Below are 17,024 nucleotides of genomic sequence, written 5' to 3'. Positions count from 1 at the left end.
ATTTTCTATGGACTGGACTTCTATGATGCAACACTTCCTGCCCTGCCTTGACAATAGACATGTCTTCTCCTTACCCCTTTCTTTTTAAAAATTTTTTTTTCAACGTTTATTTATTTTTGGGACAGAGAGAGACAGAGCATGAACGGGGGAGGGGCAGAGAGAGAGGGAGACACAGAATCGGAAACAGGCTCCAGGCTCTGAGCCATCAGCCCAGAGCCTGACGCGGGGCTCGAACTCACGGACCGCGAGATCGTGACCTGGCTGAAGTCGGACGCTTAACCGACTGCGCCACCCAGGCGCCCCTCCTTACCCCTTTCTATAAAGCTCCACCCCAATTTCTAGGAAATGATATAGGCAACACCAAGTTTCACGAGCTCTCTATGAATTGGTTTTCCAAGTCCAGCTCCAAACCTAGCATTCCAATAGGCTAAAACTTGGATGGGTCTTTGTGGATCACAAAGTTCCTATGAGGGCATCTTACAGAATTCTAAGTGAATATAATAGCTATATTAGACTTCATATAAGACACCAAAGGGACTATATGATGGCGTGCTTGGGGTAGTGTCCAGGCTTCATGTGCCCAACCTACACCCCAAGAATCAAATTCTAATGCCCAGTACTGAACATGGCTCCATACACCTACATTAGAAGTCAACACGTTACATAAAGACATCTGGCTCTCTTACCACCAGATTACTGTCAAGAGACTAATTGTGCTAACTGAGTGAATAGATAAGGGGCTAAAAGAGCCATGCTAAATATAGAGTAGTGCATGGGAAACACATAGAAAATCAGGCTCATTCCCCAGCCAGAGCCAAGTGTAATTCTCGCAGAGGATCAGAACTAAAGCCAGAACTGGAAAGGTAGCAACACTATGCGTAAGATAAAGACTGGTGACCCTTGGCCACCTATGTGGACAGGTCAGCCGGGCAATTGAGAACTGTCCAACAGTAGGATTATATGCTGGCAGGAGGGAGTCAAATGAGGTTTGAAATCCATTAGACTGTTCCTACAGTTCCTAGTGAAACTGCTCAGAAGTAAGGACCCTGAGCTGGGCATCATTTTGAAGAGAAGGGGAGACAATATTCAACTCTATGGTATTAAGAACAGTTTGATACTTAGTGTTTTTATTCCCCTTTATGGTTTCCAAGTCCTCCAACTGCACTGCTTTGTAACATGGGCTGGACAAGTAATGATATTCTATTTAGCACATGAGGCAAACAGGCTGAGTACGTTACATGCCTGGCTCAGCTAGAAAATGATATGGCCACACTCCTATTCCAGTGCTTTATCCACTCTTTCAAAGTGGGCTAGTGTGGGCGGGAGAAGCTGGAGGCAGTGGAAGAAACAAAAGCTCAAGCTGAACTGTTGGAGGCTAAGAGGGTTTAGAGGACAAAGAAGAGAAGGCAAAGGAAGCAGGGGAGACACAGGAAGGAATCCCTTGGCAAATGTGGGAGTTGATGGGGATATGGATCACAGTATCAACTCACGTTGGGACACGCAGAATCAGGTTGGAAAAGTGGGAATAGGGCTAAATAATTTGAATGAGATGTGGTATGCAATACAGCATCATTGTGGTTTTATGAGAACTAAAGTAGCAATGAAAGCAGGGCTTTAGGAAGGTCACAGTCTGGCAGTGAGACAAGGATCTGGGTGGAAGAGTCAAGAAATGGGTAACTCATTAGGATACTGTTGTAATTCAGCTTGAGATTATTGATGTTGGACTAAAATGGTAGCAGTGGAAATGGTGACAAAAGAGTGAATCCACAAGACAATAAGACAGACACTCCAGGACTTGGTAACAGATTAGCTATGGGAACAAAAAGTATGGAATTTGAAGCTGCTCCAAGCTCTGGGTCTAGAACAATGAAGGTCTCCCTGGAACAGAAGATTAGGACCTTTATTTTAGAGATACTAGATTTGATGTGACTGTATCAGAGGGACAAACAAACAGTTTGAAACTTGTGATTATATCACAGCTGAATGACCAGGGTCAATATCCTTTATAAAATGAATTTTGAAGCACATGGATGAAAAAGGAAATGTTAGATTAGCGAGCACATTTGCTATAACCATAAAAACCAAAATATAGCCTTCTTTCATATTAACTTTATTAGTACTTATAAAATAAAAACAATTTATGAAAATATTTTCAGGATATAGAAACTACAGTCTTTGCAAAATACACACGCCTATAATTGTTACAATACATACATATCCTTGTGTATACCTCAGACATTATAAAAGTGTTTAAGAATGACACCCTGTAAAAGTTGAGAGAAGAAACATTTTCTCCAACCTTGGCCATATATTGTGACATTCAAGTACTTAAACCACACTTCTGAAATAAAACACATCTCTAGTGTACAGGCTGAAAGGGATTTAACTCTCAAAGTCCCATAAGTTGTTTTATTGTGCAAGGTAAAGAACCAAGAGAGGGTTCCCTGAGTTAATTTACCTTAGGTAACTCAAGCAGTGGTTTACTTTCTATACTTTATCATGGAAATAAGGGAGAAGGCCATGGGAACCCATCTCGGCCATGGGAACCCATCTCGGGCAGATCCTCCTCCCCAGTATTCCTATCTGTGCAGCATGGCTCCTCCTACAAGAGGATTTCTAACCTTTGAGCTCTAAAATGCTGATTCTGTAACTATCTATTTGCAAGATAATGCTCCTGCAACTCTAAATTCCAACACTGTGGATGAGGCTAAAGTTATAATGATAGTATGATTCCCCAAAGTAGACTTCATTTAAGATTTGTCAGGTGGAAAGCATTTAGGAAGATCAGCAAGCCAAAAATTCCCTCTTGGAACTATTGGAAAAGATCCTTTCTCACCAAGGCATAAACCTCAGAAGCCAAGTTCTTTCTTTCTTTGGAAGAATTGTGATGAAGGGGAGAGAAAGAGCCTATAATCTTTCAGATATGCAGGCTTAAGATAGTAACAGATGCTAGGTTGGACAGTAAGAGTTGGAGACCATTATAGCCTCACCAATAAAGCATTCATTATGATAATCATTCCCATGTACTCTCTACTTTCCAATTAACCTTCCAAGCTTTCCTAAATATTACATTCTCTCTTTAACTGCAGAGTATTGGCTGATGAAGTTCCAGATAGAAAATGTTTGAATTCATGATGTTAGTATCATCGGGCAGCATTGATATTTAATACCTTAGTGATATACTAAAATTTAACAGTGATTTTTTTTTTATTATTCAAGACACTCTATTATTCAAGACACTACAGAAATCAATCAACCATGGATTCACAGGTCTTTACATTTAACATATAACATGAAGCATTATTACATATAATTCCATAAGGGGAAAAGACTATAAAAATAAGTTTAATAAGATTACTGCATTTTAAAAAGTTGTTTTAAAAAAATATATGCCAAAGTCCTCTAAATATTTGGTGTAGAGAGGGTAAGGGAGGTATCTATTAGGATGAACCATAATGAACTCTGGTTTTTGTAAGTTAAAAAGGTAAAATCTTGGCAATTTCATATGGTTCAACCTAATAAAATCCTGAGAAAATTGTATTTGGCATCACACTATAAATTCAAAAAGAATTTATAGAAAATCACATTTCTAGTGAGGGGGAAATACTTCAGGATGGAAATGTGCACACTGGTTTTGCCAAGATTTCTCTCTTGCGGCTTAAAGACCTGAAATCTCAGCAAGTTAAGAAAAACGTAGTGCCGTTTCACACACACACAAAAAAACCCAAAACCAGAGGACAATTAAAATTACAGAATGATAGCTACAGTTGTGAATGCCACCAAAACAGAAAACTTCTAGCCAAACCTGGTGATTAAAAACTTTTTAAACTTTACATATAAAAATTCTGGCATCAAAATGAAAAGGCACTCATGTGTGTTAAAAGAATAACCATGTATAAAAGCCTTGAAAATAAGGCTAATTCATTTGTATTAACACCATTAAGTAGGCACCTTTTCCAAGTTTCAGCTTTGGCCTCCTAAATGGAATTAGGTTTCAAATGAATTACCGACCTAATCTAATCATAGCAGCATTATTATCAATAAGTTTCTTAGCTTTTACACTGCTAAAAGAACATCTAAAGTTTCCTCCCCACCTATATCCCCTCAGTACCAAAAATACACTTTAAAAAATTACATTTATACCAGAGTCATAAAACATTTTGCAGTTTTTCTTCAACTAAAGACCTGATCTCCTACCATCACCACCCCAACAACAGCAAGTAAGAAACCAAACCAAAACCAAAACATAATTGAGAAAAAAGTAATTGCTAGACCACACTGGCTAACTCTTAGCTAATTAAAGACATAGCATATTCAAAAATGGTACTTTAATTATGAAATTTATTAAATATAATCAGTGAAGGAAATGCAGGCTTTCCAGGCGTGTGCGTGCGCGGTGTGTCCGCACTGAGGGATGATGCCCAGAAAAACCAAGAACGCACTTCTGCCACAGCCTTATTTGGAGCTCTGGCACCATTTCCGAATGGCCGCGCCGGTACTACTGGCTACAACGCACAGGGCCCCGCCCACCGTCCACCACGTGGGCATATCGTTAAAGAAAATAATCTGGAAGATGAAAGCAAAGACCACATCCATCGTCTTCATTATTGCCACTGGGCCTGCTTTTTCTATTTGGAGGGCTTTCGTGAGAAACACCTGACCCCCCAAACCAAACAGGCCGATGAGGATGAGAAACAGCCTGTCCAACCCGCAGTATGGCAGACTCCACTCCCCTATGATGAAGAGGACGATGACGCTCTCTAGGAGGCCGAGTACGACATAATACCAAATGCTCAGAAAGTAGTCCACGGACTTCCCCATCTTTCTGATGATGACCATGGTCACGGCGGCAAAGACAGCGTGCGCCACTGCTGCGAACGTGCCCTTCAGGTGAACAGAGTAGCTCTCGTCCGTGCCCGCAGCGCTGGCTCCGAACAGAAACGGGGGCCTCACGATGAGGATCACGCCGGTGATCGTGAAGGCGGTGAAGAGGGCATCCCAGGGGCTGTACTTCTCCTTGAGAAATATCCAAGCAAATATGGACGTGAACACTGGAGAACTAAACGTGATGACGGTGGCGTCGGCCAGGGACGTCGCCTGGAAAGCGTAGTACAAAAGGATCATGGCGGTGGAGCCCAGGACTCCTCTGAGGAGGAGGAAAATGCGTTGACCTTTGGGGCCTATGAATCCGGTTCTGTAAATTCAAATGAAAGAGCGCACATTAAACCACGGTGGTATTTTTTAAATTGCAGTTCTTAATTAGATGTTATTTTTACAGTCCTAACTGGCAAAAAATAAGGAAATAGTAAGTGAATTTTAAGGCCCATAACTGAATGTTATACACGTTCAAAAAAAATGGTTTCTACGTATAGCTAAAGCATGTACGTGTTCACAGTATAAGCAAAATCAATAAGAGAACTCCATAAATAGTATAATTACAATTCAACAAATATAACTTTTCCCATGTCTATACATGCTTACAAAAAAGACAAAAGGAAATGTTCATCGTGGTTAAACCTTAATAAGTGGTCTCCTAGGTGATTTTTCCTTATTTTCCCCAAATTTTCTACAATGACAATGTATGATTTTTATGATAAATACAATTTCAAGATTAAGCTGTCCTATACAAGAAAACTTGGTCGTGGCTAGTATGCATTGCCAATCTTACGAGTTTTTCTATAAAAGCTGAGGCAATGCTAAAGTGTAATTTAGCCACTGGATGTCAGACTACTTTTCATTATTCTCTGCAAGAAGAGTTAAGATACACTGAAAAAGAACAAGTAGCATTTGGATAAGTATAACAACTGATACTCAATTTTTTTTTTTTTTTTTTTTAATTAATACTTACCAAGCAGAATGCTGGGTACATTTCAGGCTAGGTGCAGCTTGCTGACCTGTGCCAGCACTGAACATCTTTAGGGTAGCCTATAAGCCTGACATGAGGACCCACATTTCATTTAGAAATGAAACTGTGGTCACCTTTGACTCATACTTTGAGAAGCTAAGAGTCTTCCATGATAATGAAACATAAAATAGGTCAAAACAGATTGGTGCTAAGGATTTCAAAAATTCTTCTAGTGCCTTCCCCTGCCAATTGTTCTGTTGCAAAATGGGGAAGATAATTGTGTTAGCACCAGTTGCCACCCTTGAAAATTTCTGAACTCGTACCATCATTTCCTAAAATACTGTGACTTGCCCACACTTATACAGGAATTTCTGACAATATTAATCTTAGTAGCTTTTCACCATTTTTCACCAGATCTTCAGGATACGGGGTGAAACTATTCTAAATGAATCTGTACTATGTTATAGATACAAGGAGAATTTGGGGGCAAGTGACTGAAACTTTTAGTTTAGGGTTTAAGCATTTTTGCCCAAAGAGAGAAAGAGCCAGACAGCCACCAGGAACCAAAGTGGCCTATCCTCCAAGGGTTCTAAGTACACAGGGATGTGTAGAAGGCATAATTTTAATCTGGGAAAGGGTGGGGAGGGTGTTCTATATGGAAGGGGAAGAGGCATTGGGTAGGGAGGGAACAGTAAGGATGGGGAAAAAAGACAGTTTTCATATACTGTTAGATTCTACACAAGTGCTCTGATCTATAATTAATTTTATTTGGCCCTTGCCACCAAGGTGCAGGGTAGAGGACAAAGATTATCATTCCCTCCAGTTCACAGATGAGGACACTATAAACATGAAAGTATTTTAAAAGGTCTTGTTCAAGACTACCTTTCCCCTTTCCCATATCACCCTAGGGGCAAGACCCTGATATTATTACTTTAATCTTCTGTCTGCCCTGGTAACAGAGCAGTCCATTCTACTGAAAGAAACTTGATATTAGGAGACACCACCACTTCCTCTCATTTACTTTTTTCTTCTAAATACTAGTTATGCAGAGGGAAAGAAGGGAGGGTGGTACAAGATGGAGGAATTGTACAAGGAAAGCTTTGTTCTCAAAATGAGGAGTGGAGAATAACTGAATCTACCCCCCCCCCTCTTGGGTATGTGGTTTGTGCTTATAAGAGCATCTTTTGTAGGTGAATCCTTATGACTTTTTATTAATCAGAGCCAAACAATGTAGTAACTGGTAAATCTATGGGAGGGATAAAGCAGACACTGTAGAATAAATAATTTAAGCAGGTCAAAAGATTTACATACATTTGTTAATACCTTCCACTTCGCAGGTAAGAAATACTTACTTTCTGTATATTAAGCAAGGGATAACGACTAGCATTTGGAACACACATCGGAATGCACTAATTTCTACAGCATGGACGTCTTGCACTTTTTTAACAAATAAAGAGCCCACTGAGAAAAGGAAGGCAGATAATAATGTATAAAACAAGCCAAGTCCAGGACAGCGTGCTTTCTTCTTGGCTTCTGAAAAAGATTAAGTTCTGGTTAGTCCTTGCTTCCAAGTGTATGTTTTAATATTTTCACTTAGGAATTGAGAAAAATGGAACAGTGTTAATGGCTAACAGGCTACAAATACTGTCTCCTAAGCATATCCATTCTCTGGACCTGAAACATTTTCCCCACCAAGAATGAGGAATCACTGATGTAGGCAACAATTTAAACCCATAATTTTTAAATGCAGTTTTACCCTATAAAATGGATTTCCTTTGGCTCACTGAAGAATCATTACTCACTTATAAGTCAAAAAGAAGTAAAAAAGCTTGCCAAGACAGTGAGAGAAATCTTTAAGAAACGCTTGTCAAGATGGCTAGAGAAAAATGCTTCCAAGTGATATTTTATATCATCTCACTGGTGAACCTGGCTTTATGAAGAAAGTGTTTTTTTTCTAGACAACAGTTTACAGCTGTGTCCTATGGCTACTTGTTGATTATCTTACTTCTCCCAGTAGCCTGTGAACCCTTCCAGGCTGGGACCTCAGCTGTCTTGTTTGTGCCTGCCACATGGAAGACCCCGATTAAATATTTGCTAAATTAAAGTATATGAGAGAACTCTATAGAAAGATGCACAGTCTAACACCACTGGTAACAGCCTACTCTGGGAAAGCTGTTTTGTTATTTTGAACGATTAATCAAATCTTTTACTTTTCATGGTTTTACAACTTATCTTCCATTTAGAGCATAAACTCTTTGAGGACAGAGGGTAGGTCTACCCCTCTGACCTCAAAGCGCTTTAAAATAAAATTTTTAAAAAATTACAACTGCCATTTAATACCAACTTCTTGGCTTGATCTGAACCAAGAAACTTCTGCTTTCTCTAGGGCATCAAGTATTCAATCCATTAGTGACTATGAGCATTCAACTTTTGTTTAGCCACTTCTGTCTTAGTTACCGAACACAGGACTAAAATCTGTCTTCAATCTCATACTCACCCCAAACCCATCATTCAGAGGGGAGCAAAATGGGACAGGGTAAGCAGAGAACTCCCTAAAAGACAGGTGACAAACTGAGGAACGTATTAGTATTTTTTTCTTTATTGAAACTAATACAAAACAAGAAAAGAATATGAAGGAAATGCTACTGGCCCTCATCAGTTAAGAACATAGCAAAATGGAAAGGTGTGTGGGTACTTGCAATTTCTAGTAAAACTAGGATTATCATTCCAATCTAGGAATTTATAATGTGTTACTTGGCTAGAGAACAGTTTTGCATAATAATGTTTTTAAAAAATGTCCTTCTCTGATAAATGCAAACACCCAGTAATACATTTCAATATCCTCATGTTAGCTGGATACCTTTGCCCACAAGTGACAGACACTTTGTGACTCAGGACCAAAGTATGATGGTGCACAATCTTTGTGTGTGTCTTTGTGACTCAGGACAAGGTATGATGGTGCGCTGTACAGCCTGACCTTTGTAGCAAGAGATACCATTGTGGTCAGAGGCCTTTACCTCTTCCTGTTCCAGGTGCACAGTCGAAGAGAATCATTTGGAGCTACCAGTCATCGTGTCACAGATTATGTATTGTAAGTACCAGAATCCTCCACATTCTGTTCAACACCTATGTGGCTCAGATACCACAGAAACAAACTGCACATACTTACTCAGCCCATGAGAAGGAAACTTTAGACGACTTCCAAGTTAAGCACCACAAAATACATGTCTTGGCTGTGGTCAGCCTCAGTGTTCAGCTTCTGAAATTTCAGGGTTCAGGTCCAAATAAAATAGTTTTTCTTAAAAGAAACCCAACCCATGCATAGAACCAACACCCTCACACAGAACAGAACAGGAAGATCAAGGACAGAAAACATCTCCCCGGTCTGTATTTCAAGGATCTTCCCCAACCTAAACTTTTAAATTTTTCTCCAAAAAATTTTAACTTAACATGATATTTTAACTGTTTTATTTATTTATTTAATTTTAACTCTTTTAAAACTCAATTTTATACCCCTGGTTCTGATTATCTTGTCTCTTAAAACACTCCCATATTTTCTTGCCTATAAACACCCTATGACCCATGATTGCTGACTGCAACAGGGCAGTTGTTACAAGGCCTGGCTGAACTTGATTATTTCTTATGAGGGTGAGGCTTGGTTCTACTCATGCAGACCTCTCTTACTGAATAATAATTTCCATTCTGCCAAGGGAGATGAACAAGAGAGTAGCATCATCCAAAGATGCATTTGTTTCTGTACTGTGCTTCTATGATCATATTCCACTACAAGCATAGCTAAATAATTCAAATTAAGTGGCCACGGTGTAATTTCTTGAGTTAGAAGAAAACTGAAAAGTTGCTCAGTTTCTCTATCCTTTAAAGTGGTGATTCACAACCCTGGCTGGGAATCAGAATCAACTGGGTAATTTTTTAAACTTCAGGTCCCGAGCCGCACCCCAGACCCACTGCTACAAGATCTCTGCGACTGTAAAAGCCCTGCCAGCTAGAGAACCACTGCTACACTAGAGAACTTCCTCCAGGGGCGTGTGAGGCACACATCTAAGACAGTTTCTTGCTTCAGGCTAAGATCCACACTGTCCCTCAAGAAAATAAATAGACATCTTAGGACAGCTGTATGCTGTCTGTGAAGGTTATCCAAGAATGTAGAAAAATGGGTAACAGTTTCAACCTGAACTTGAAAATGAGCTTTCTTGAGATAACCAGTTGGATCAAGCAGTTAAAGTGATACTGTCACAAAGTTCAATGACAACAAACAGTACAGTGGTTTAAAGTGTTTCTATGGCAGTCCTGTTTTCAGAATATTATCTGGTCACCTTACAATAACTATTACTAAGTCTCACTGTTAGCAATTTTCTTTGAAGTTAAAAGACGCCACAAGATTCTTAGGTGCAGTCGCTTATAATGTTTATCATTTTGCCATGTGCTGCCTGAGGGTACAGTATTCCTCTTTGGTTTACAAACAGCAGAAACATTTAAGAGTTTACAAGGACTGACTCAGCATTCCACCAAAATGACATTCAACCATAATAACTGATAAGGTGAGAAATTCACCTCTTTACAAGCTACACATCTGGTCTACACAGCTTGGAGTAGCCCCTTCTCTGGAGGCACCAGCCCATGCATAAATAATCAGAAGTCTGATCATTTTGGGGGCGCCTGGGTGGCTCAGTCGGTTGAGCATCCAGCTCTTGATTTCGGCTCAGGTCATGATCCCAGGGTCGTGGGATCAAGCCCCATGTGTGGCTCTGCACTGAGCATGGGGCCTGCTTGGGCTTCTTCCCCTCTCTCCTTCTCCCTCTGCCTCTCTCCCCTCTCTTCCCTGCGTGCTCTCTAAAATTACTTAAAAAAAGTTTTTTTTAATTAAAAAAAAAAGAAGTCTGACCATTGTTAGCATTTAGGACAAAAATGGAGCAAGAATCATCTGGGCTTCGTCTCTCTAAATTAGGGGAAAGTTCCTAATAGGGAGAAGGGGGAATGGGGTGGGGATAAGAGGCATAGAAATCAGGGTCACACTTATAGGAGGCCACCCAGAGGATGAGATGGTGCTGGCTGTGTAACTTTGTCTTCAAGGGAGATCTACCTATTTCCTCTGTTTCCAGGAAAATGACCTAGGTGGGTGGTGGAGTTAAGGAGGAATGTGCTTACAGTAGCACTGTGGTCAGTAGAAAAGGCCTAGCCTGGGACTCTGGCATGCTGGGATCCTTAACTTTGGTGCTGCAGGGACTTGTGCCATGTCTCACCCACACATGCCAGATCTAGGGAAAAACAAAGCAACCCCCACCGCCAAGCCCTCACCTTCCTGGGCTTCACTTCCCTCATTTGTGGAAAGAAGAGGTTGAACAAGATCAAGGTGTTTTTACAAAGGGTCTCTGGCTTTGGACACAGGTCTGGGAACCTCTTAACAATGTATATAAGATTGTGCCTCTGCCTTGTTTAGGATTAGTTGCCAAGAAAGTCCTCCTATATTTTAGGTATACAATACAGTGGTTCAAATTTTTAAAAACAGAAAAAAAAAAGAATATATTACAAAATATTCATTATATTAACAATGGACATTTGGTTTAGTTCAGTGAGTTGTTATGAATAAAGATATTGTAAAATTTACAACAACAAAAAAGTCCTCCTAACCCCAAAAGCTTAAGAACCTGTGGTCCCACTCAACTCTACCTTCCCAAGATTCTAAGACTCTGAGGCAAACATTTTCTAGGCTCTATGCTTTTCAACTTCCTCTTCAGGGAACACGGCTTCCTACTGTGATCAGTGTTCACGGTTAGCTCTCCACCCCCAACCTCACCTGTCTGCGGGATGGCCTCTCTTACTGACCCCCCAGCCTCACTCGCCTGAGGGATGGCCTCTCTTACTGACCCCCCCCCCAAACTCACCAGCCTAAGGGATGGCCTCTCCGACTGACCCCCCAACCTCCAGCAGGGCGCACGGAACTGCAATCTGACTCCGCGGTAGTGCCCGCAACACTTTAATTACAGGAACAGTTTCAGAATCCCAAAAGGGTTCCAAACACAATCAGAAACTTTCCTGGTCTTCGCGCCCGCGGAGACGAAAAGGGCTTCTGCTTTGCAGACCCCCAGGTGAGGGCTCGAGGGTTTTCCCCGAGCTCTGGGCAAGGTAGGGATGGGGGCGCGGTCCTCGCTGCGCCCCCGGCCCAGAGTTGCGGGGACCCTAGCCCATTGGCACCCGCACCCCCTCCACCCAACCCCAGAGGCGAAACCGGCGCCGGGTCTGCACCCCACACTCACCCTGCGACGCACCCGAGCCGCACGGCGAGTTGCCGCACACCCAGCACCTGCAGGGGCCGGGCGTCCCCGCTGCCTCCGCCGCCGCCGGCTCCTCACTGGCGCCCTGCGGCGCGTCGTCCGTCAGCGGTAGCCCGGGCTCTGGCACCTCCGCCGCCCCGGCACTGTCCACGGGCCGCATCGCGCGGCCAGCGCTCTCCCCAGCGCCGCGGCGACTAGCGCGGGGAGTAGCGGCTCCGCTGCCCGGCTCTTCCGGCCGGCAGCGGCGGCGGCGGGGCGCATGCGCGCGCGGCCCTCCTCCCCTTGCTGGGGACGCGCTTGTCCTCCGCTGCCCTCTTACCTTCAGCTCCTGGAGCCTCCTGCGCAGGGGAGGTCGGCCACCTCTCTGGGCTGCGGCGGTGCACACAGCTGGACCAAAGGCGTCCACCCCTCTGCTGCAGTCTAGCTAAACTGGCCAGCAGCTTGGAGTCATCCTTCCCCAGGCTCAGTGGACCCTTTTCTGTCGTTGCAGAGAGAGCGACGCCCAAGGGTCTTGTGGCCTTCTTTTGGGGCGGGTCATCGGAGGTTAGGAGAGTATATATTTATTTATTTATTGGCGTGGCGCCGCATCCAGCCCCTCTGGAATACCCTGGAGACCTTGCCAAACACTGTGCCTGTCTTTGTCTCCTTGCCAGTTATCCAAGGAAGGTAGAATTTTAGGTTAAAAAAAAAAAAAAAAAAAAAAAAAAAAGGAGTACCACATAACCACAGGGAAAATATATTTATAAGACTGGGACAGAACCCTTATGTTCTTTGTAACAGTAGACATTCATTATTGATCTTTTTTTTTTCTTTTCTCTTTTTCTGTTGTTGTTAACTGAAACATACTAATTTGGTTAGATATAAGATTACAATAATCTGACATAATTGCACCCCGTAAACAATGTATGTCATCTGGCCCCAGAGTCCCTCGGATTCACTAATAGGCTCTTTATGTTTAAGTTATTCTTCTTTCATCTCTGCTTGCTTTAAATGTGAAAGGACAGTGTCTGGGCAAGGATGAACCTGTCTAAATTATTCTAGGCCCAAGTGCAAGCAAATTACCAACCAAGAGAATAAAGTTTGTCTTTACTCAGATATTTGCACGAAGTGATTGACAACTGAAAAACATTGGACTTGAAGTCAGGAATCCTGGGTTCTGGCCCTGATTCTATCCCTGAGTATGTGACGTCAAACAGTCACCACCTACAGCTTGAAACCTTGGTTACTTCATTTAATTAACAGAAATAAAAGATTTTCCTACCTATTTTGCAGAGTTGTGCAAATGAAGTCCAATGAGGTGTGCAACAGCAGTCACCTGGAAAGCACTTTACTAGAAAATCCAGGTGTATTTTTAAGTAAGGTGAGCATATAATTGATCTTCTAAAACTGGGAATGCCTTTTTTAGAGTAAAAGAAGGAGCTTTTTCAGAAATTATGCAGGGCAATAGGCTGAAACTGGGATTGTCGTAGACAAACTGGGACAAATGGCCACCTGAATTCTGACTTGGTTAACATATAACTTTGCCTTGTCTTAAAAAGAATTTAAGGCTGCTTATAAAAATATATGAAACTGATTTTGTTGCTGGTGGTGGTGGTGGTGGTATTTTAGTGGAGAGAAAGTGTAGGGAAGCGTGGTGAGGGTGGTAGATCATGCTTATGAATGAAGTGAGAACCAAAAAGCTTCTCCAAACATCTAGAAATCAGGTGCAGTTTCACAACTGCATTTATTTGTAAGATTTAGATGTGCAGAATGTTTGAAGAATCCCTGTAATACTGTGACTTACAAGGGGTATATATTTGGTCATTCAGATATTTATTTGCTCTTCATCCATAGTTCTTGGCTCACAGCTGTCAAAACCCTTGGAATTTCCTGAGTGATAAGAGCCATGAGAGCAGCTTTTGTTATAATATTTGGTCTTTTGTCCTTAGTTCCTAAAATGGCTTCAGGGCCATAAAGGTGAAATGGGCACCTTGTTATTCATAACAAACCTCCTGCCACAACTGAATTTATGTTAATGAGGTGACTTTCTGGAAGCACCTAAGGATGGGGGCTCATTGCCAGGTGAATTAACCATGTGATTAGAGGGTTGGAACTTTCAGTCCCACCCTCCACCCATGGGGAGGGGGAAGGGCAGGGATTGAGTTCAGTCGCCAGCTGCCAATGATTTAATCAATCATGCCTATGTAATGAGTCCTCCATAAAAACCTCCAAAGAATGGAGTCCAGAGAGCTTACTGTTGGTGAAAGCATGGAGATGTGGGGAGAATGGCTCTCTTGGAGAGCTCACAGAAGGCCTGCATTCTTTCCCCATAACTTACTTGCCTTATGGGTCTCTTCCATCTGGCTATTCCTGAGTTAGATCCTTTTACAATAAACTGGTGATCTAGTGAGTAAAATCCTTCTCTTAGTTCTGTGAGTGGCTCTAGCAAATTCATCAAACCCGAAGAGAGGGTCTTGGGAACCTCCAATCTATAGCTGGTGGGTCAGAAGCACAGGTGATAACCTGGACTTACAATTGGCATCTGAAGGGGTGAGGGACAGCCTTGTAGGACTGAGTCCTTAAGCTGTGGGGTCTGAGGCTATCTCCAGGTAAATGGTGTCAGGATTGAGTTGAATTATAGAACACCCAGCTGGTGTCTGAAGAACTGTTGTTGGTGTGGGGAAATCTCCTTCTGCCCACCCCTCTCCGCAGAATTACGTCCAGCAACCCTATTAGTTTCCCTCTTCAAGTAGTGAAGATAGTGGTTAGGAAGTCTAAAGAAGAAAGAATCAGATGATTTGAGCAAGAAGTACCTAGAAGAGAAAGAGAAGAAAATGGATACCACACCAGTATAGACTGGGGTGACTAAAGGGTGCCAGGATGATTTGGGTCTTGCACTTTATTCCCTCTACCCTCCTTCCCCTCTGCTGCTGGCATTGATGTATGAAAGGTATCTCACCATTGTTTTTCTTGTTTGCTAAACAAACAAGAGCCCTGGAAACATAAAATCAACTGGTAAGAACAGTATGGACCAGACTAAGAGTCAGAAGACATGGCTCCAAGTTGCAGCTCCACCCAGCAGAAGCATGGGATGGCTAAGTTTTTCCTTGAGCATTTCTAGGCTCTGGTGACAATGACTTAGAGCTGGTGAGAGGTGGGTTCCCCTACAGTGTGAAGGGTGGGGCAGAAATCCTGACTGGGGCATGAGGGGACTAGCTCCAAGCCCATTGCTAGTTTAAGTGAGGTTCTGCCTTCAAGGCAGAGGAGGCAAGGAGGAAGGATTGCTTTTGAGGTAGCTGGCAGCTAGAATGGACAGGATTTGTGGACTTAGTATGAAGGAACATTGTTTCTGTAGGCGAAATCATACAGTGTTCCAATTGAAATTCTGCTTCTGAAGGAATTCAATCCTCTAGTGAGAACAGGGACTTTCACTATAATGCCAGGTAACCACAGTGGGGTGGCACTCCCACGGTTCCGGGGTTAGGAAGGAAGAAGGAGGCTGGAAGTAGGAGAGTGGTATGTTCTAGTTGTCCCATGGACAAGGAAAAGTGCAAGATCCTCATCATCCCGGTGGGTGTAGATGGAGACCTCCAGCTACTGCAGGGGAAAGGGTGGACTCCTGATTTCTGCCTCCATTTATATGCAGGGATGTTCCTATGCAAGACACTTGTGAATCAGGAGCTCTCTTCTCCTGGTATAGCTACCTGATTCCTATCGGACTGGTATCTTGGTACTGGTTTGAAAGACTGCTCCCCCCATTCCTCCCAAAAAGTTCATTTCTTACTCTTCACTAATGCATCTTATGATTTGGAAAATGGCAGTTTGTTCCAAGAAGTGAGGTCCAATTGTGTTTGGGGGGAAATCAGTGCTGTGGAACAGAAGATCATAATTCTAAATACCCTGATAAGTGAAAGAGGGAACAAGCAAAAAAGAGAGGTAGTTTAGCATTTATGTAGTGTATTGGAGAGGTAAAAGAAACTTTTTGAATAGATGATAAAAACTGATTCTGGAGGGGCGCCTGGGTGGCGCAGTCGGTTAAGCGTCCGACTTCAGCCAGGTCACGATCTCGCGGTCCGTGAGTTCGAGCCCCGCGTCGGACTCTGGGCTGATGGCTCAGAGCCTGGAGCCTGTTTCCGATTCTGTGTCTCCCTCTCTCTCTGCCCCTCCCCCGTTCATGCTCTGTCTCTCTCTGTCCCAAAAATAAATAAACGTTGAAAAAAAAAATTAAAAAAAAAAAAAACTGATTCTGGAAATAGAAGAGGAAAAAAAATGCCAGGATCGGTTCCTCAAAAAAGAATTCAACCTCATGATCCAGTAATTTACCTCATGATGTAGTAATTCCACTTCTGGTTATATTTTACCTAGAATAATTGAAAGTACGAAATCTAACAGATATTTGTACAACAATGTTCATAGCAGCATTATTCACAATAACCAAAAGGTGGAAACAGTCCAAATGTCTACCAAGAGATAGATGATAAACAAAATGTGGTGTATACGTACAATGGAATATTATTCAGCCTTAAAAAGAAATTCTGGGGTTGCCTGGGTGGCTCAGTCGGTTGAGCAACCGACTTTGGCTCAGGTCATGATCTCACAGTTTGTGAGTTTGAGCCCCGCATCAGGCTCTGTGCTGACAGCTTAGAGCCTGGAGCCTGCTTTGGATTCTGTGTCTCCCTCTCTCTCTGACCCTCCCCCACTCATGCTCTGTCTCTTTCTGTCTCAGAAATAAGTAAACATTAAAAAAAATAAAAAAAAAGAAATTCTGACACCTGGATGAACCTTGAAAACATTAACTAAGTGAGATAAGTGAAACTTAAAAGGGCAAATACTGTATGATTCCACTTATATGAGGGACCTAGAATAGTCAAATGCATAGAGACAGAAGATAGAATGGTGGTTATCAG

The 17,024-nt window shown here is 42.4% G+C and overlaps 1 protein-coding gene across 2 annotated transcripts; it reads right to left on the bottom strand.

The window, feature by feature from the left end:
• Positions 1-2,089: 2,089 nt before the first annotated feature.
• SLC35G1 (solute carrier family 35 member G1) lies at positions 2,090-12,381 on the bottom strand. 2 transcript variants are annotated; one of them, XM_086680400.1, is made up of 3 exons: positions 12,121-12,381; positions 7,198-7,378; positions 2,090-5,194 (listed from the first exon to the last, which is right to left on the bottom strand). In XM_086680400.1, exons 1-3 carry the CDS (start codon positions 12,296-12,298, stop codon positions 4,456-4,458), a joined length of 1,098 nt encoding a protein of 365 aa, XP_086536526.1. In that variant the 5' UTR covers positions 12,299-12,381; the 3' UTR covers positions 2,090-4,455. The 2 variants fall into 2 exon arrangements, with proteins under 2 accessions (XP_086536526.1, XP_086536527.1); XM_086680401.1 differs by having other exon boundaries at positions 7,198-7,306.
• Between the last annotated feature and the right edge of the window lie 4,643 nt (positions 12,382-17,024).

Source organism: Puma concolor, chromosome D2, assembly GCF_028749965.1.
Source record: "Puma concolor isolate L17-30 chromosome D2, mPumCon1.1.hap2, whole genome shotgun sequence".
NCBI lineage: Eukaryota > Metazoa > Chordata > Mammalia > Carnivora > Felidae > Puma > Puma concolor.
Note: the sequence above shows the minus strand (reverse complement) of the source record. Positions and strands in the feature narration are given on the sequence as shown.